The 22,266-nt window shown below is 36.0% G+C and overlaps 1 protein-coding gene across 3 annotated transcripts in view; it reads right to left on the reverse strand.

Annotated features, from left to right (window-relative positions):
- Positions 1-2,695: 2,695 nt before the first annotated feature.
- The window catches only part of RNF180 (ring finger protein 180), a 75,582-nt gene continuing 56,011 nt past the window's right edge, over positions 2,696-22,266 (reverse strand). For 2 of the 3 annotated variants that reach the window (XM_090131368.1, XM_090131369.1), the window contains exon 7: positions 2,696-5,944. In XM_090131368.1, coding sequence (XP_089987494.1) covers positions 5,742-5,944 — 203 coding nt within the window. In that variant the 3' untranslated portion in view covers positions 2,696-5,741. The remainder of the gene's footprint in view (positions 5,945-22,266) is intronic. The other variant, XM_031608214.2, reaches the window with a different exon arrangement.

Raw genomic sequence — 22,266 nt, forward strand, 5'->3', positions numbered from 1 at the left:
ATGAACTTTAATTCTTCTGCACTGGGACCTGTTAAAAGGAAATTTTCATGTCTGGAACATCAAATTAAGTCACCCACAACTAGAAATTTGAATTAGCACCTTTAATTGTAAAAAAAAAAAAAAAAAAAAAAAAAAAAAAGATTTTAGAGATTAACTAAGAAAATAATAAGAAGTCAGTTTATAAAATGAATATCTATTTCTGATCATTAAAGTTAATCAGTGGAATAATATGATGAGATTTCTTGTGATTCTTTGCTTGTTACTCTTCTGAACTTTACACTTAGCTGACTGCAGCAACAACAGATTTAAGTAATTACTACAAGAAAAATATCTCCTGAAAGTTCAAACTGTACATGAAGAAAGACTGGCTGTATTGACTCCAGATACAAGTTAGAGATGAAAGAGATTACCAGGATTTGTTCCAGCTGTGGAATTAAAGACATATATAGAAAACAACTGAAATGGACATAAATGTGTTGAAAAATTTTCCAGCATTGTACTGCCTGGTGTTTTTAAGGCAACCCATGATGTTCTACCCAGAACAATCAGGTCAATCTCCTCATTGTTGAAAGATCCACTTCTTTTCACTTCACAGAATTACTCATATGAGAGATACTCCATTACATTCATCATTTTCATGGCCCTTTGTTGGACTCTCCAGTATGTCCAGGTCTCTCCTCTATTGGGGAACACAGAACTGGACATGATGCTTCAGGTTTGGCTTCATCAGAGCTGAACAACTCTGATGAGGAGAAGGATCACTTCCCTCAACCAGCTGGCAATACTTTTCCTAAAGCATTCCATAATACTGTAAGCCTTCTTGTTGCAAGGGTCCATTCCACACTTGTGTTCAAATTGGTGTCCTCTGGGACTCCCAAGCCTTTTTCTGTAGATATGCTTTCCAGCTCGTAACTCCCAGAATGTACTGGAGATACGGGTTGTTCCTCTCTACATGCAGGACTTTGCGGCTCCCTTGTCTGAACTGCATGGGGTTCCAGTGGTCCCTTTTTGTAGCCTGTTTTTTTCAGGTTGGCAGCATAACCCTCTGGTACATCAGTCAATCCTCCCAGTTTTCTGTCACCAGCAATCATGCTGAGAGTACGCTCTGAGGGGTACACTGCTAATTACTGGCTTCCAGATGAACTCTGTGCCATTCGCCTTGATGCTATGAGAACTGAGACACTTTTTAAACCACTTCCCTGTTTGCTAATGCTGTCAGTCTTGGCACATTCTGGTTAACAAATAGGTTATGTCCAAGGAGAGCTTGCTGTATGGCTCCACATCAAGCCCAGTGCAATCCACAGGGTATCTCACCTCCTTTCTCTCAGCATCTTCCAGCTTGTGGGGCTGAATATCAGCAGAATGCTCTCACTGTCTTACCTTCCTGCAGCCTGCATCTTCCTAGGTACAGAATTCCCAGAAGCACCTCAGCAGACTGGTGTAAAGAAAGGGAAATGCTTTGAGGTGAAAGGACATTGAGACTTGTCATACCTAGAGGAGATCTGAATAAAAAAGTAAAATTTTCCTAAGTGAAATACCACAGGATATCTTTGTTCAGCCTGCTGAATCTTCCCTAAAGTAGATGAGACAGTCATGTAAGCAGGATCTGCTGCCTCTGCTACCCACATCAGTACGTCATGATGCCACTGTCATGAAGGCAAAAGTGAAACAGGAGTATGTCAGTGTTGTGGTCATGGAATTGTATTCAGGAAACAACAGCCTTCTCAGTCTGAAGGCAAGAGGACTGCACGTAGGCCCTTTCTGTCTTTTGTTTATCCTATCCATCATCAATTAGTGAAAACGCTTCTCTCATCCAACATCACTGATCTACCTTGCAGGAATATCTTTTGGTTTCCTGTGCAGTGCTAAGGTCAGTTCTGTCATTTGCACTCACAGGAGCACCAATAAAACAGCAAATATGGATTTTCAGTCTTCTCCCTTCTCTTCTTTTTTTTTAACCTGTTCCTTGTGTAGATTCACTTACTAATTTCTACTTACAACTCACAGTAGGAAGTGGTATGAGTTGCCAAGGACAAAAGATGCAGAATGCTGAATATATAGTCACAAAAGCAATGCTACACGAGACTCACTTGTTATGGTAGCTAAAATAGTTGCTTTTTCTCCCAGAGTCATGTTAACAGGTTTACTTTTCTCAAAGAGTGACAAAGTAAGCCCGAACTCTGCTTCACTGTCATCCTTCTCCATCAGTAACTGTGGTAATGCTGTTAGTGACATATGTATGTACTTAAGGTGTATCTGTAGAATACTGATAAAGGCTAATCTTAGATCTCAGTTTTGTGGGCAGGTGCAGCTATTGCTTGGGAATTTTTTAAAAGAGTTTGTGCAAGATGACTGCACCTCCAGTGGGTAGGAGATTTATAAACAGACCCACTGCTAGGCTAGAAACACGTTCCTGAATGAGCACAAAGTCCCACTGCCAGTCAAAAGGCAAACTTCTCATTCTCATCCTGGATTTATGCTGACTTCAACAGTTAATCAGTTTGGACCGATTGAAGCAGTACCAGGACTGAAACTTTACCCCAGGATAATTTCTGATAAAAGTCTGCTAGTATGAAAAGAGGTAATCACAGAAACAAAATATTCAGCAGAACCCAGCTGTACCCCAAGAAGAATAGACACGGTGACAAACAAAACACTGATAGAAAAAATTATTAAAATTTAATTCCACCAAGGAAAAGCTACTGAATGGCTGCAAAATATTACAAACAACTCAAATTTTATTGCAAACATAGTAATATCACTGCAGATAAGAAAGACAAGATTGAAGAGCAGGATCAACTTAACCAGAAAATTGCTCCCACAGATATCAACAGCATTTTACAGACAGTCTTTGATTAAAACCAGATTTGAACCTTTTAATTTTCAATGTATTTTTACAAAATAATTTATTTCACAAAATCAATAAACTACAAAAAATTTATCTTTTTTCTACACCTACCAGTTCTTATTCTCTATGGAAGATGTCTCAAAATTGCAACAGTCATTTATAAAACTTAAAAAAAAAATAAAAAAATACCTGGAATTAATAACAAACAATATGAAGATATGAAGTAAAATAGTACAGCTCAAGAGAGAGTTCAGTGTTTAGGCCTCAAAGAAAGGTGCTGCTGCACAGTTGGGAATGCCACACTAAACTGTCCCTCCTACTAAATTGAGGAAAATGCAGCCACCCCTCAGTTACCACCTTTCGCTTGATGGGGCCAATATTAGATTGCATTTTTGACTCTTCTTGTTACCCTCTTCAGAAATAGTTCATCATAACCTGCTACTAAAAATGATGTAAGTAACTCTTTCTTATATAATTAGTTAGTATCTATACTAAGTTTTTTATGCCTCAATACATTTTGAAATACTTCCTTAAGGATATTGCTATAGCAGATATCCTGGTTATACTACTTTAATTTAAATTATTACTGAAGTTTCAAACTATGTCATTTAAATTAAATATTTTTTTTCATTACATATCTCCTTATTTTAGTATTTTCTGAGATAAAAGGTAGAAGTAATTTTGGCTTAACAGGTAGATTTGTCCCTCTCTTCATGGAGAGAGGAGCATGAAGTTCGTAACATTAGAGACAAATAAAAATGGTTAGAATCTCAGTCCTGGAATAGAAAACTTCTAAAAATTACTGATAGCATTTCAGCATACAGACCTACACATATGCATGTAGCAAAACAGGAGCCTATGCCTAAAAACACCCCAAATTTTTAAACATTTACCTGCATTTGTATAGAGAAGGAAATTTACCAACTGCTTTCCTATAACTTTAAAGATTTTAAAATTGTATGCCTACACCACCAGTAATAAAGCCAATCATTTTTAAGTATAGATAATGTAACTAGGTATAATTTAATTACTGAAAATGTATTTCTGTCATGGTCATAGCCACATATGATATTTAATCTCAATTATTTTACCTTCTTAAGTTTGCATATATTAAATATGATGGCAATAGGCATTTATCTCAATCAGTGTGTTCAGACTTGTAATTTCTAAGTCTACATATATATTCTCAAACATACAAAGAAATGGTTTTATGCAGCCTGTAAGAAAATTTAATATAAGTAGCTGATTTACAGCTGTTTTTGAGATTAAGTCCAAGTTTCTGGTCCTGATTTCTTTATGACCAATAAGATACTGAGCATGATGGCTATGCTCAGCAAAGAAGCATAAGCACATGTTCAATGTTAAGCACACTGATAAAGCCTCTGGTTTCATTCCGTAACATTTGGCAGATGGCACCTTCTGTTACACGTTTCTCCTTGTTCTCGTTTAGAACAGGGGAGTATGCCACCTACTGAGAAAAACACAGGTCTCCCACACAAATCCTGATACCACAGTTACAACACGAATGCTTTTTTAGATCAAACCACAGTGTACTTTGTAGGATCATGCCCTTAGAAACAAGAACTTCCTTGTACCTTCCTGAAAAGTAAACCCTTCAACTACCTTGTATCATTATTCAGCATTTGATTTCCATAACAGTTTCAAATATTCTCTCTGTAATTTATTTTCACTTTCATTTGAAAATACTGTGTAAAGTAGCAAGTACAGAATGACTGCTGACCTGTCTACAGTTTGGTACTGAAATTCAGCAACCTCCACATGGAATAGATATAAAGTGCTTTATAATTCTTTTACACGAAAGGTGCACATAAATGCTGTGTCATCCTACACGGTCTCCCTGGAGACACATAGTACTGGTGAGCCCCCACTTAAACAGTATCCTCAAATTGCTACGGTAATTTAATAGCGATTCAGTCATGTACAGACTGAATTACTACAGGAGAATGCTCCAGTTTCCATTATTCCTCCATTATTTACTGGAGTTAGTGTCTCACAGCATACAGCTGCAGGAGTGCTGCCTGCCCCCATTAACTCTGTTGCTGGATCTGTATGCAGTCATCTGGATGTCTACTAAAGGTACAGCACTGCTCTGGGAATCTGCACAGAAAAGTTCCCTTTAATGTGCAGATCTTGAGTTGTTAGTTGATTCCTTATGATTGCCATTTGCTGAAAAGATAAACTTACCAAATGCTGCGCAGTGTCATTTTTCTTTTTGGTTTATAGGCTCTAGATTTCAGGCACTGAGTACAGTATATCCCCACAACAGAAAGCTGACAGGTCTATCAATTGTCAAAGCTTTCAAGAATTTGGATTATGCCAGTGAAATTACTCTGGTATATATTTATATATTACATAGTGCAGTGCTTAAAACCTACTATCCCCAACAAATCTGATTATATATGGCAACTGCCTTTATTGTTTTTTTATACACAAGCAATTGAAGCACCAATGAGTGAGATGACTTATTTACAAATTTTTTGTTAATATAGCATCAACCCTAAGCATGACTGTATGGGTTATTTTTTATCATAGCACACACGCTCTAACTCCTCTAAGAACAAACAACAGTAATGTGTAATTCTACAGAGTAATTATTTTATACATCAGGAGTAAAGTCCTGTTCCCATCCAAAACAAGGTGAAACGGCCACTGAAAGAAGAATTATCTGGAATTCACATTATACCTGGAACCAAACTTGAGTACTTTGTCATACATAGCAGAAGCATTAAAACATGACAGCATGCTTGAAGCAGTCTGATGCAGTTTTGAATGATAAAAATGCAACATCGAACATTTCTCCTTCTTCAGTTGTTTTCTATTCACATTATTGTGGTTCACAGTTGCTGTTTTCCCTAGGTGTGATCTCTACAGACTAGAAAGGGAAAAAGAAATAGCAAAGAAAACAGAACACAATAAATCCTATTACCCAGTTGACTGAATAAATGTAGATTATCACCATGTCCAAATCAAACCGCCATCCACGGCTATCATCTTCAAAGTCCATATAGTCCATTCTGTGAGCAGCATGTGGGAAATGTCTCCTTGTTACAGTATCCGAGCGTCTTCGAAAACCTGCTGAAGATTACATCATGAGATGAAACATCTTTATAAGAGCAACTAGATTGACTATGACAAAAGTAAGTTAACTCTCCTCTTAGTTACTTACAGAACAAACGGAAGCAGGAAAACTCACATCTCACTGCTAGGTTTTCTCACTTTGTTGGATAAGAAGATTTCCACAGACTTGATTTTGAAAGATTTAAAACCCAGCCCTTCTGTTTCTAGCAAATAGTAAGTTTCATAACTCAGAGTTGGCACTCCCTAAAGGTAACACTATATCTCATGAGATGGATGAGATACTTATCCAGATCCATGAAACTGTCTCTTGGAACCTTCTTCCACTGAATTCCATTCAGTGACCTAGAAGTGAAATGCTCTAAATACTATAACTCATCCCTTGAGTAATTTATCTCTGGATTCCTTAAATCTACTCATGTGAATTCTCCACTAATCTAGCCATATGCACATGTGTACACACACAGTTCAACAGCGCAAACATACATGAATTCCTATTATGAGTATTTGTTCAGAACACTCTCTTAAACAAATCCTGCTTGCTTTAATACAATGTTTCTATCTGAAGAATATCAGAAATCGTTTTTTTTTTTTTTTTAATTACTGTTTGTATAATACTTGAAGTACTTTAAAATATATATATGCAGATGCAAGTGGAATCTTTGAAGTTAAAATAAAAACCCTGTGTGAAAACACAGAACTCAAAATACTTAACAAGTCTAGACACACACTCTCATACTTTTAAACTCTTCTGTCGTGAATCCAATTTACTGGATCTACTTCTAAGGAGTCCATATAAAGATCATCTAGCATGTCACTAGGAAAATAAATTCACAGTAGTAAAATTTTAAGTAAATGAATGACTTGATTTTATATTTTTAAATTGGAATAAATTGTAAACTCATGTATAACTTCTTTTGTAAACTACACTAATTTTAAAGTATTTATAATGACCTTTCTGGAAAGACAGAAATGAAGACATTCTCAGTGAAAAAGCAGGGGCAGAGCGTACTCTATCCAGTCTCTTAATCACAACAAGTGGCAAATGACACAGAAAGATGCAAAGAAACCTCTGTTCAACAGTCACACAATAATCAAATCTGCAAATATCTAGTCTGAGAAAAGTTGATTTTAACCCCCGAAACAAAAGGCTCACTTTTGTGCTGAAATGTAATTTGTGTGCTGTTACTCTTGTTTTTAGAAAGGTTGCTCATGCCATACTTTCATCTATGTGAAACTGCAATCCTACTTTAAATTCTGTAAAGCTCTTAATGTCAAAGATCTAAAGAAATCAAATAAAAGTTGTGTAAAAAATTGTATTTGATCATTTTAAGCTTTTTAAAAAAATACCTTTGAATATATTTTGATCTTTTAATAAAAAAAATCTGCACGTAATAGTGGCCTATCCATTCTGCAGGTTATAGTAGTTTGTCCACTATGCCTATAACCATGACTTTTTTTCTGAGGAAGGACTTTTCCATTTCTGATCATCTTTACTACTTACTGCCACCAAAACCCTCTATTTCTCTCCGTCATTTTGGAGATGCATGATGAAATCTAAGAATTTGAATTCAAGATTTCTGAATATTTTATAGGCTCTGGGAGACCCAAAGAACATCGTCATTGCCATGCCAAACAAACACTTCTTTCCACTCCTCCTGACTTCTCTATTAAGATAAATACTACGTAAGCCTACTACACGTGTATGTCAAGACAAACTGCACACGTCTCTTTCATGTCTGTTCATCTGCACTGGACACAATTTGTGGCAGAGGAAGGAGGGTGGGAGGTGAGCAAAGGTGGAAGATCTGGCCCATCCATAAAGGACTAGATGGCAAGGGAGCACCTTCTGGACTTCTGTTTCCAGGTTGTTCTCAATCATTATAATGGGTCTCTGCAGAGCCATGCAAATTCTTCTCCAAGCAGACATAATGGCTCTTGGGAGTCTCAAGGTGAATAGGAAGACATAAAATCTGTCTCTCCTTCAGTGTGCACCACTGCCCAATGGCATTCATTGATTTTTTATCTGTACTGCTGTCTTCTAGTGCAGTTTAATCAGGACTCCCTGAAGTTCCTGTCTTTATTATTGGCTAATATATAATTGTTCACATGCCAGTAATTTTCTTTTATATAACATCAGACCTTATTCAAGGTAATTGAGAGATCTATTTAAAAAAAAAAAAAAAAAGGTATTCTACAGAGAACTTTGCTAGAATTCACTAATATATTTTTTCAGTGGTAGATATTGACCGTTTCTTTGTATTCTTTTCCTAATTAATATATTGTCCAGAACTTTTCAGCACAATTGTTTCCATGCATTCCAAGTAAGACTATTGTTTCTTTCTGTTGTACTGTTGTTCTGTTTCTGTTTTAGAGATATTTAATGATGGATCATTTTACTCCACATAAAATATATAATCATTCAAGGATGCTTTGTACAGAATAGTGACTGGCCTGCTGAAAAGAGAAATTCTTTTTTTGGAGAACCACTGATGGTTAGACATCACTATATCATCACATTTATTTATTTATTTATGACCATTTTTATCAGTTTATTGTGTACAGACACTGCTTATAGGTCTGCATCTGTACACATCAGAATCCCTCTAGTATTTTATTTATTTTGTTTTGGAGATCATATACAAAATCTTCATTCTAGTCGAGGGAATGACAATATTTTATGATGGTTTTCAGTTACTCAGATTAGTCTAAGATTTGCCTCACAGCTAAATATACCATCCTGATTTTAGAAAGAGAAAACAATCCAGTGATGTTTGAAATTACAATTCTGCAAAAACAAACAAACAAAAAAACCCCAAAAAACAAAAAAAAACCCAACAAATGCATGAGTTAAACATCAGCTAAAAGAGAAGAATGATACAGACTTCTGTTATGCTTTAAATTATTTTAAATTATATTAACTTCAAATTATATTAATTCAATATATGATCTTTGATTACTTAAAAATAGTATCGGTAATTCCTTAATTTAATCCTGAAAAATGTGAGTCTAAATGACTTTCTACCAAGATGTAATTCACTTGAAAAATGCTAATTTGATTTCTCTATTTTCCTTATCTATTTCTCTAACACATGTTAAACACTGCTGCCAAATCCTGACTTGTGTTATTTTTTAAAAAATTTAATTTGAAAATAACAAGTTTTATCACTAATGCTATATCACTCACTTCACCTTTTACACATGAATTTTAATATCTGGGAACATCTACTCGGGGGAATTATGTACAAAAGTAGCTGCATTAGTTTTGAATTGGCATTCCTCACCTCCTACAGGATTTAGATAAACATTATTCTTGATTTTTATGTCTGCAATTAATCTTCAGGAAACACACACTGATTTTATCATGGATTAGATGTCGTAATGCAATCATTCTACATTCAAGAACACCTGTATCAGTACAGGATATTAACAACTCTGTATTGTTCTTGCTATAGAAAGCCACAGCGAAACAACTGTTGATGCACAGAAGGTACGTATCAATCAGGAACTGGTTAGTGTATAACATATGTAATCCCTGTGGCTTTGCTGAGCATGGGTAAAGCTACTGAAGGTTGACAGCTGGTTATATGGGTTGCATTTTAAATCCATTATTAAAATTGTCTCTTTTTTTATCACCTATACACTGATTGAGCTTCAGCTGAAAACTTCAATATGAAAACTACTCTGTAAACTGAATTCTTGAACTTAGAGGCTAACAAAGAACAATAAATGTTTCTTTGACCTGAAGCATATTATGAAATAAATGTCAGTACAGTTCTGAAACAGGATCAAATTTAGAAACCCTATATGATCAAGCCAAAGTTTCCTTCAGGCACAATGATCCATACTAGACTGTGACTACTGTCTTCAATAAGTTGTGGCATGGAAAATACCTTCAAATGTCTATTCTCCAATGAGAGCTGACATAAACTGTCTCTACATCTGTTTCTAGCCATCTGCAGACAAAAACTCAGAGCTGTGAAGCTGCTTAAAAAGGGTACAGCAACACTTACAAGGGGTTTGAATTATGAAACAGAATAGCTGAGAGAGCTCCAAATCATTTCCAATGTTTTTGCTCCATTTTTAAAAAGTGAACTCTCTTATTTGATCAGTACATTTCCTAAATAATTTCTACAAATACATGTATTTGTTAAAATGTATACCTTAACTTCTGTGTGCCTGTGTTGTTATACTCTCAAAAGGAACTTCCAAACAAATCACTTGCAGATACATGCACAGTGCCAGAAGAGTCTAGAAGATTGCTAGTGGAAACCAGTCACTGGATAACAAAAGCAATATTATGTGCAAATCGCACTTCAGTAATCAAGAAATTGAGCAAACTAAGGATTAGCACCAGAACATGAATGGGAAAATCCGTGTTATGTGTTCTTGCCGAAGTTTTTGCGCATCATATTGGGGTACTAGCTCACTACTCTAAGTAAGGCTACCAACGATTTAAAATATTCTCTCAGTTTTATAAACTGACAGAGCTCATTTTGCTGTTACTGAAGAAGAAAAGATACTAAGGAGGCATAATTTACTCTAAAATTGTGCCTGATTAATATGCAGGCTACAATAAGCATTTACACTGTAAATGCTCATATAATATTAAATTACCTAAGAACAATTGTTTCAGATATACAGACATAATTTTGACCCAGTCTCGTGTTATTGATATGAAGAGCAGCAGATAAATCTACCAAAAGACTAACAAAAAAGGCAAGCATGGATTGGCACAGCGTTCTTGCAGCAATGAGCACTTTATGCACTCAGTGTTTTGGAAGCTATGCTCAGAACAGTGTGTTAAAACATCACTGATAGGACCTCCTTTCCTGAGATGTGACTATGCATACTTTTATGCTAGATGTGAAACTAGGTTTCACATTAAGCCCACTTACCACACTTTTTGTCCCTTTGTGGGGTAATCTTGGAGCAAAAAGATTGACTTCACTTGGGGTAGAATTAAACCAGAAGATGAGCTCCAGGAGCTCAAATATGCACTGGTGATGTGCTCCAACTACTAGTGGGCATTCAGCCAATGGGATCAGAAGAAAGTTATCAATCTCTTCCCTAAAATGCAAATGTAGACATATGGTCTTGTGTGTGTTGTTTTTCCTTATCCATTATGGCTGATTTAATTGCCAATTAACAGCTAACATTTTTCCTAAAACACCATTAATAATTTTACCTCTTGTATATTTTCTGTAAAACCTTTTCCAAATGAAAAAGTTGTAGTCTCCCTCTGTATGGAAAAACTTCAGACCTTCCTTTCTACATTTAACCTCGCTCTGTTTTATCCTTTGAGAGAATTATTGATCAAAATTATAGCAAAATTGGAGACGTGGGTTCACCACAAATCCTGCTAACAAACTGAAGCTTTCCATTTTGCTATGAGTCTAATAATGCCTGTTTACTTTCTGACTATGCATTGAATATTTTCAGAAAACTACCCATGATGTTAACAGGTCTCTTTTGATAAGAGGCAATAATCTAATTTACAGCTCAGAATGATGTGTCACTTCTGTGGGTAGCTGCTCCACTGCTTGAATATCCTCCTACTGAAAATTTATCTTATTTGCAGTCTGAGCTTCTCATGTTACCATGCTTGTCACATGCCAGTGTGAAGAGGAAGCACTGTGCCGTTGGCGACTTCCATATAGCTATAGTGCTGCCCCGATATCTTCCCCCAAACCTTCCCTTCTCCAAAGAAAGCCAAACCCATTTCCTTCAGACTGTTCTCACAGGGTAGGCACTCCAGTCTTAAGAACAGCTTGCTGTCCCTTTGCTAAACCTGCTCCAATTTAACAACTTCTTCATGTAATTTGCAGTATTCCAGATGTAATCTCCTGAATAGCAGGTGATAATGACTTCCCTGGTCTACTGGCCACGCTCCTGTTCCTGCAGCCCCGAGTACGGCTGGGGCACAGTGTGCTAGGGCATGCAGCCAGCTCAGCTTCCTCTCCACCAGAATGCCCAGGTTCCCCTCTCTCAGGTAAAAGACAACACATTTGAGCCTGCTGAATTTCAAGAGGTTCCTTACAGTTTGCTCGAACCTTTGTACATGACTGTCTGAATGGCAGACTGATCCTTCAGTTTACTGTCATGTGCAGACTTGATACAAGAGTATTGTGTTGCCTTCTTCAAGTTTCTGATAAAGAAAATACTTTTATATTACTATCATCAGTGAACTGAATAATTTAGTATCATGCTGTACCCCTTTTGCAAATTACTGATGAATGTTCTGAACTATGCAGTCTGTTGTGGGATTCCAACAAACCAGTACAGCTTGCTGTACTCGTTTCCAGCATATTGCCAGTGTATTTGCCCATCTTTCCTTGGTCTGCTTTCCTTTCTACGAGCCCTGCTTGAAAGAAGACTTCATTTCATGAAACATTTCTTTTACTGTTTCTCAAATGAAATTTTCCAGTGTTTGTCTTGAATTTCTTACACACATACCACCCTTCTCAGATGTGTACATTATGCTCTTTCATGTTCTGGTTGTGTTTACAGCGTAATATTTAATGATCAAAATGAGCTATGAGTTCTAACTTATTTCCAACAAAGATAAGAGCATTTGTTGCTAGATGTTTAGGAGAAGATAGCAGTCACACTGTGTGAATGCCTGCAAGAATTGTCCACTGAATCCCAAGCTCCAAGTCAGTTTCAAACCTCTCACCACACTCAATAAAGCATCCAGTTCCTTCCTCAAACAACAGCCACTCATCCCCATCACAAGCCTTTCTCAAATTCTGAATTTTAGCTTTTCCTGCTTTTCCTGAAAAACTCAAACCTCCCTACCCTCCCTGCCTCAGATACTTTAGATGTCCACACTCATTGTCTTAGATGTCAAAATCTCATTATTTTCTGTAGAGTCATCAAATTCCAAACTCCTCTTGCCCAAGGATGCACATGAGAATGCCTAGCTTTTGTATGCTAAAAATTCTGCCATCTGTTTCACAGCCTTTCTCACTGTCAAAGCCCATCCACCTTCCCTAAAATGACCCTCATCCTACTTCTAGGTTCCTTTCACATTCCCTCTGCACTCTGTGACTACTTCTTTGGTCTTGCCCTTCTGACTTCATTTCCAGGCTCTCACTGGCTGCCAGCACCTCGTATCCACATCTGACTAAAATTACTTGATGGCCTGAACATTTTTCTGTTCCTTTTTGCCCCAGAAAATCCAAGTCCTAATAACGCTAGCAGTTGGTCTTTAAAACACTGAATATAATCCCTATCTGAGAATTTTTATATTCACTGTGATGTCTGTCTTACTGGCTGTAGGGCTTTTATGGAGCTTTTGGTTTAAATGCTGAAATCTGCAATAAATTTACAGAGATAAATAGTTTCTAAGAAGTTATTTGCGAATCCATAAAAGCTGATTCACTGAACTCACTGTGCATGTGATGCAGAGTCCCTGTGTACACAAAAAAAATCAGCATCATGTAGGCAACACAGCATGCAACACACAATAATTGCCTTTCAACATGTCCAACACCTTATCTACCAAGAAAAGCAACTGATGACTGAGAATTTGAAAAGCCATGGACTGAAGCCTTTCAGAGGTAACACAAGATTTTGTGTTTCTTATGCAAAGGAACACTCCTTTCTATAAGGCAGAGCGGTTAGGAACCACTGTTCTTCACTGTAACACTAGGTTTTTGTTTTGTGACTTTCTTAAGGCATTTAAGGTAAAAAAACCAACATCATATACAGAAAAAAATTGTGCAGAAATCCCAAAATGTGATAATGCCACTAAATGCTGTTGAAAGCAAGTCTAAAAAAAATGGTAGCCCTACAGTTAGACATATAATACTGTTTGCTGATCAATTACCAGTTTTAACTATTGGCACTACTACCTAGAAATCATTTGTACTCTTTTGAAACCCTAGGAACTCTCCAAGCATCTGGGATGGCAATATATGCAAGTGAAACAGAAGTCACTTAAAATGAGAACAAACAAAATTAATTTATAGAAGTTCTCATTCTTGCCTCTCTTAGGAGGCTTTGTTCCATATCGCTCAGCCTCTCAAAATATATTTTTTTCAAATTTAGAAATGATAAATCTTTTTTTTATTTTTAGCTATCTATATAAACCTGATATATGCAATCTAAATAAACCTAGGATCTAACCTGCTATATTACATATTTGCTCACAAGAGCCCTGCCCGAATTAACTTATCTTTTGACCTTTTACTGTTAATAACTACAGCTAACACTTCTCACTTCTTCCTGACAGAAAGGAAGAAACTGCTCATTTGGAGTATTTTTCTTCTTTGAAATATCATAAATATAATTCAAACAAAAATATTTACACCTGACAAAAAAAGATATGACAATTTTACTCTGTCTAAGAGAAAGAGAGGAGATATTTTTTCCATTAAAATAACACCCACTGGAATTCAGTGGACATTATTTACCATTCAAGTTTTTTTTACAGCTACTATTTTTACCATTAGTTTGAGTTCAAAGACATAAATGTAGTGCCTCTGTCAGAAATCAACAACAATCTTCTGAATCTTAATAACCAAATAAAAATGCATGAGGCAAGTTACCTCTTGCTATCTTATAGATGAATAATTCAGCTCTTAACAATTAGAACACAAACCAGAAAGCCAGCTGGTATATCATCAAAGAATCAAGTTATTGAGAAATAAAACAAGACAAAGCTTTTAAAATGAAGCAAGAAATCCACAAAGCCACATTACATGAAAGGAAACACATTTCTGCATGGGGAGTTATGCACATCTAAGATTTTTGCTTATTCTTTAAATCTGAAATTCTATTTACTGATTTCATGAAAAACACTCAAAGGCTACTGTGTCCAGTCCCTCTAATAAGTTCAGATCAAAGCTAGAACAACTTGTGTTTTCTGTCATGGGCTGTTTATTTCCCTTCAAGTAAATGAATCAACAAGCAAAAAGCTTTAGAGAGGACACAATGAGCTTAGAAAATGTTGTCTGCCTGTTCAGACATCTATGATTATTCCATAATTATTGACTCACAAATACACGCTAATTGGTGAGTCTAAGAACAGGGATGCATACAAAAATGGAGTGATTAATCTCATGCTTCACAATACAAATGTGTTAGAATGTGGGAACTGTGAAGGAATTCTGCTAGCCAGTTTGTAAGCAGATTTTTAAAAAATCACTAAGTGCATTATTTGCCGGCTTTGTTCTTTTCCCTTTACAACACACTAAGTACAAAACAGGCAGAACACCATATGACAGGTTTTAAAAATGATTTACGACAAAACCTACCCTCCTAATTTAAAATCTCTGTATTTGAAAATTAAATTAAGAGTGATAAAATAAAAATAATACGCAGTAATTGAAAAGCATGTTCTCTTTTTTCACCAGAGCTCTGTGAACTGAAAAATTGGCTTCTTTAATGCTGTTGCCCTTCACCATCCCAGTCCTCTTGACTGCAATCCATATGGCCTTGTTGAGGAATGCAAAACATGCACTATCCTTGTGAGAGCATGTCACGGATCTAAATACACAGTCTATGTACATTTTAGATTAAACAAATGTATTCCTTTAATTGTAAAGAGCACACCACTCTAAGTTTTCAACATGCATATTTATGATACATATTACACTAACTGTAATTCTCATTTATGTAGATGAGTTTTATCTTGACTTGTAACTTGTGGAATACCTGTTCTTACTGTAATAGCACAGACACTGAAAACCAGTTAACATCAAACAAAACCTTGAAATATTTAATTCTATATGGTATGTGTATCAATAGCCAACATGAGAAATCAACTTGAAATTATTCAGAATATTCTAACTCAATATGTAATTTCCTATTGGCTTTGTATCTCTTGTTCATGTCTACTTCCCTGTCTTTTCACTTAGTTATCACAGTCTCAAATTCTGTCCACCAATTGCAACTTCTTGCACTGCTCTACTTTCTCATCACCATATACTTCTAAAAATCATGTTGCATGATATTTTTTTTCACTTTTATCATCTCCCCAACTGATCAGATACCGTATTTCAGATGTCATCAACTCTTGCTAAATTACAAAAAGATTCTTTAATCTTTCATATCATATTATTGTAATAACCACTCTTGTTAGCTTTATTCCCAACTACTTATTTCCTTGCAGCTTCCATCTGTTGGGAATGCTATGATAAAAAATGTGTAGAGGCAACAGCTATTGATACTTATAGGAAGGGTTAATATAAAGCTCAGGATTGAATAAGTATAAAACAGCGTAAATATAATATCATTTGTCCCCAGTTCGGTGGACTTAATTTGTCTTCATATGCTATTTCTTGAACTGTATTATTACTATATTTTCTTAAAAATTATAACGGTATAATATTACTGATCATCTGATAAAAATTTTGAAGAGTTTTGCTTACCACAAGACTTTCAGTCCTTAAAGATTTAATGTTTTAAGCCAATTTTACTGGAACACTCACATAACAGTAATGCAAATACTTTTTTAAATAAAATGATTGGCTCTACTTCTGTGACAGTGAAGGCCAGAGACAATATACAGTATAGGCATGCCAGAACTTCACTAAATTGTATGTAAAACAAGACTCCTATTGGCACAAAATCATTATATTTGCACATCCAGTTGTCTGGCAGCATGCCTCCTGTAACCTCTTCACACAAACTGGTGAATGACCTATCTTGGAGTCATGCCATTGTCTTCAAATATTCAAATTTCTAGCCAATGTCAACTCAGAGAATTCCTACTTCTCATTTGAGCAAACAAAAGAAATATGAATTCCTCCAGAGAGTGAAAAATACACACTGCAAAACCACATCCACCATCGGAAAAGGCTGGCATAGCTTTTTGAGTTCAAAGTCTTGTAATACTGGCATTACTTAAATAGTTTTTAGGAAGCTGACCAACGTTTTACAGAAATAGCTTTGTGAAAACCTGTCATATCTGTTCATTGGAAAATTAAAAATAAATTTTCACCAAAAATGTTATTTAAAAGTATATCAAGAAAGACCTTATTTAAACTTAAAATAAACTGTGTTTAAGATAAATTATGTTTATAAACTGTTAAAAAATCCTGATAGCAGAAAAAAATGTACATGTTCATCCTTTTCTTTTGTTTGTTTGTTTGTTTGTTTGACAGCTGAATGGAACAGGCTTCCCAGATAAGCTGCAGATGCTGGAGGTGTTCAAGGCCAGGCTGGATAAGGCCCTGGGCAACCTGATCTAGTAGAAGGTGCCCACAAAAGCAGGACTGGACTAAATGACTTCTAAAGGCTTCTTCCAATATTCTCTACAACCTCTTCTGAGCCACAAATTCTTCTTTATTTTTACAGTATATGGGATTTCTGTAGGTCATCGAATCAAATCTCTGTTCACTGAGCAAACACAACTTTCAAGTTAAGATATTCTTACATAGTGGAGACTCTTCAGGGGCTACTTTATTACAAATTGCTCCACTATCCAGTGCATTTTAGTGCTAAGTGTATTGAAGGAGTGTACTGGAGAACGTCTGCCATCATCTTTATTAAACATAGTTCACAGCCACGTACGAATATTATTAATTTTACTGGGCATGTTCAGAGGCCACAATCTATTTATTTTTCCATTCAAATTGGCCTAGCTGGCAAGGACCATTCCTCACTTCCAGTAAAATGCACAGAAAGATACTTGCTAATCCCTACTGGTGATGAAGACAGAAGGCATCTTTGCTGGCACATGTTCACAGAAATCAGTCACAAGCTGAACTAGTCTCAGCAGACTCTTACATAAGGCATAAAATTAAGCCCATGGTATATATTATGCTCTGATGAGATTCTATGATGAAAGAGTGCTATTGCAAAAAGATAATAGTTCCAAGTTTAGCCAGGGTGGTTTAAGCAGGATTACGTACTGCTCTCAATTGTTTCGGGAAGGCAAATACAAAGTATTTATGTAATTTTATTTGATAAATACATAAAATTATTTTATGATGTCTAAGTAAAAATTGTAACTGAAGATATAATTGCCAGCAAACTGTAAGATACCTCAAAAGAATAGTTGTGCTGGAATACACTAAAGGCCTATCACCCTATTATTCTTTTTCTAACAAATAATGTGAAACTGATGAACAGTGAGGAAAGAGTATAAGAATGGAGCAAGCATGTTGCAATCCTTTCCTGGTATGTTCTCTCAGTTCCCATGGACACACAGCTCAAGGATATCAACCAGCAAATGTTTTATCTTTCAGTTTAATTTAACTTTACTGTCTAGTTTAGTTTAGATTGACTTCACTGTAATCTTTTTTTGCAAGAAAAAACTGCCATGCTTTGTAAACTTCTTGGATTAACAGAAGTTTACATTTTTCTGTGGCAATTTGGAACAGTAAGTTACACTGCCTGATTACACATTGTAGGTCTGTGGATTTAGTTGATTTTGAAGATGCCACAAGACATTTCTATTTAATGTTTCCTACTTCTTTTATTATGAGACAGTGAATAACAGCAGCTCATTCACTTCTGCCATGCCTCTCAAGATTTTACTTACCTTCAGAGTCTTCTCTCTTAATCCTAATCTCTTGTTCTGGCTGAATAAGCCTAGTCTATTTACAGAGACCTCATTAGGACATTATTCAAAACTTCGTAATTCCTTATTTATCTTCTCTCTACCTTTCCATTTTACTACTTCTACAAAGAAAGCAAAGGAATGTAGACATTACTGAAGATCACACAGTATCATGACAATCTTATGCAACTGCTTCTATATGGCTTATGCTTCATTATCCTGAACATTGTAGATCTGTAAGCAAAGTTTATCATCTTCGTTCACACTTACAAATAAACTGGATTGTGCAAGCTGTATCGTAGGGCCATTTCTTTAACACATTAAGATACAGAATCACAGAGGTTGGAAGGGACCTCTGGAGATCATCTAGTCCAATTCCCTCCTACAGCAGGTTCCTTAGAGTAGGTTGCACAGGAAAGCATCCAGGCAGCATTTGAATATGTCCAGAAAAGGAGAATCCACAACCTCTCTGAGAAGCTTGTGCCAGTGCACTATTGCCTTCAAAACAGAATTTTTTCATCACCTTTATAGGGAACTTCCTGTGCACCAGTTTGTGTCCATTGCCTTTGCCCTGTCAGTGGGCACCACTGAAAAGAGCCTGGCCCCATCCTCTTGACATCTGCCCTTCAGGTTTTATAAGTGTTATAAGATCCCTCTCAGCCTTCTTTTGTCCAGGCTAAACAGTCTCAGCCTCTCATCCTTTCCTCGTAAGACCCCTTCAACCAGCAATGCTTGGATCCTGTGTTTTCTGTCCTGGTGTACTTTAGGTGTAACAGAAGCTCAAAAACAACATGTCCTAGTAACATGAGTCTCCTTGAGGCAGAAAATCCACCTACTGTGAAGACTGTACATTATAAATTCACCTCATAAGAAATGCATGTATGTAAATTGTGACTCCACAAGCTATACTGAATAAACTGATGGATCTCAGCTAAAAAACCATTCTGGTCAGTAAGCATTGTACGGTACCACAGATCGAGTAGTATGACAAAGAAACAAACAAAGAAGTGAGGGAGGAAATTAATGGAAAGAGAAAAATGCAATAAGAAAGAATGGAGTAGAAAGTCTAGGGGAAGAAGAGACTGGATAGTTAAGAGGAACAAAGGGTAGTACAGATTGTGCTCTAAGACTAGAACAACTGCAGGTACTACTGAAGTTTTTAATGTCTGCAGACAAAAACTATCAAAATAAGAATGGATGTATAATTGTTGTTTAACAAGGACATCTTCTTGTGTCCTATCCTATACTTTCTCTGCTTAAGCAACAAAGAGAAATAATTTATGTAAGTCTGAATATGAACATGAGAGTTATATAGAGATATTTCTTACACCTTCGCTATTATTGTTTCTGGCTAAAATCAGTGCTGCACCTTCTATTTTCAGTAACAACAGTTTTGTTTCTATTCTTAGTAGATCACAGCACCAGTAACTTGAAAAACAGTATCAGTTTTCTTTTTTCCTTCTTTTTAAAAAGAGAAATATGATGAATTCAAAACCTAGTTAATGAGATTTTACAGACATGTATTTTAATGGCTGTTTAGCATTCTTTTTTGCTGTCCTTCTAGCCAAAATCACTTTAAGAACCTTGAATAAAGGAAGATTTTTGAGTGTTGTACCCCAATGTGCATTTTTAAAGACAGAGATAAAGGTATGTATCAGTAGGTGTTATTAAAATCTTTCACAATATTTCTACTTTTTTGAAAAATGCATAGAAATCTGAGCACTCTTTTTCTCTAAAGAATGATTAGCCAAAACAATATGGCAGATGTGGCCTGCTGCACTATTAGGAGCTCCCACTGGTAACAGCAGGAGTTGAAAACGCTGTTCTATCTTGCAGTCCCTTCATGATGCAAAAGCCAATAGCTTTTTATTACATTACTAAACAGATGTGATCAGTAAGAATATGGCACAGATTCCATTGTATGTAACATCAGTGGAATATTTTCTAGATTAAGCATTCAAAAGCCATAAAAAGAACAGTTCCATTTCTAAATTGTCTTTCCCACTTCCAGTATAATGACTATATATTAAATAAAAATCTTAGCATGAGAATGGTTAGAGTGAATTTCCCACTAGCCTACCAAATCCTATACTTTTAAATAGCCACTAAGGGTTTTTAACCCAGTGGTTCTGTAATTCCCATCTCTCATTCTGAACACTACGCATGTCATCTTCAGGTATATCCAAAATCTTCTTCCCCACACACAAAATCTCCATCTCTATCTTGTTTAATCTACCATATTTTGCTGGTTTTTCTAATGTATTTCTATCTCAGTTATTATGTGAAAACTTTTTCAATAACTATTTAAAGCCCAATCTTCTAATTGTCTCAGTCTGGTTTTGACACTCCTACATCTCACTACAGCAAATTCACTATGCATTATATCCTCAATTTAAATGATTGTAATCACTTTTTCTTTAATCCACAATTATGGAATCAAATTACTTTTGGAGATTTTCCCTTAGTTTATGAACCTTCTGTGATTGTGTAGTGTTTACAGAATGCAGTTCCAGTCTGGCACTGAATACCAAAGGCTACAGTTCAGATATTGTTAAATCATAGGTTTTAGACTTAAGTATAACAGACTCCAGTGAAGCATATTTGCTATCTAACTGTTCTATCAAAACTACATCACCTATTTTTAAATCTATTTAACGACACAGTTATTTGACATGTTATTTTTATTGTGCACTTACATTTTTTGAAGTTACCAATACTCAAAGTAATTGAGTAATGTAATGCACTTATTTATTTCATAAAGTAAAATTATAGAGGCAGATTTTAAATAGACAGTGTTAACAGTACACTGAAATTTCAGTTGTTGCTGAATGATAGAAGCATGCCAGAGCTAGGCAGGGCTGCTTGGTCGGGAAGGCTTGGTGCCTTTCTGGCACCAGGGGGCAAAGCCAAGACAGGTGGCCTGAATTAGCAATGGGGTTATTCCATACCATGTGACATGAGGAGGGTTATAAACATGTGGGAGTTGGCCAGGGACAGCCAGTGCTTGAGACTTGCTGGGTGTTGGTTGGCAGGTGGTGAAGTTAGTAGCAGAATGTTGGTCTGTGTGCAGCTGCATTATAACCCAGGCTTTGGTTGGTAGGTAGCAATAATGTACCACCACAGAGATATAATCACAACATTTTTTTTCTGTTTTCTTTTTGTGTCTTAGTAAATAGTTTTTACCTCAACCCACAAGTTCTATTTTGTTTCCAATTCTCTTCCTCATCCAATTGGGGCAGGGAGAGGGGTGAGCAAATGCAGTGTGGAGTTGAGCTGCTGCCAGGTTAATCTACACCACCACTATACCTGCTAGATATAAACCAAATGAAAGAGCATATTCCACCAACTTTCTTCTTGGACAATGCTGAAGTACATTAGGCAGTTATCCTCACATCTCAAATTCCATGTTTTCATCTCCCTATATCACCACCATCATGTCCTTAAAAAGCCATTTCTTTACTCCATTTCACATGTAAAAAACAATAAAATAAAATAGTATAGTTGGTATTATTCTAAATTTTAATATGAATTTACTAATAAAAGAGACCGATTTTTGGGGGGTGGTCTTCATTAACTGGACTCCAAATTAGGAACTCTTTATCCAGAGCAATTTTCTTTCTTCTACCTTGCAGCCACATTTTTTCAAAACAGGAAACCACATATAAGTATCCTGAAAATGTGTATAAAATTAAAGATTGAAGAATAAATAGAAATTTATACACACAAACTGCCTCTTTGAAATTTGCAGTATATGTTTAGATCCAGAACGCTGGGTATGAATCACACAGGGAGAATTTAGCTCAACTACAAC

This window comes from Phasianus colchicus, chromosome Z, assembly GCF_987193195.1.
Source record: "Phasianus colchicus chromosome Z, bPhaCol1.hap1.1, whole genome shotgun sequence".
NCBI classification, from domain to species: domain Eukaryota; kingdom Metazoa; phylum Chordata; class Aves; order Galliformes; family Phasianidae; genus Phasianus; species Phasianus colchicus.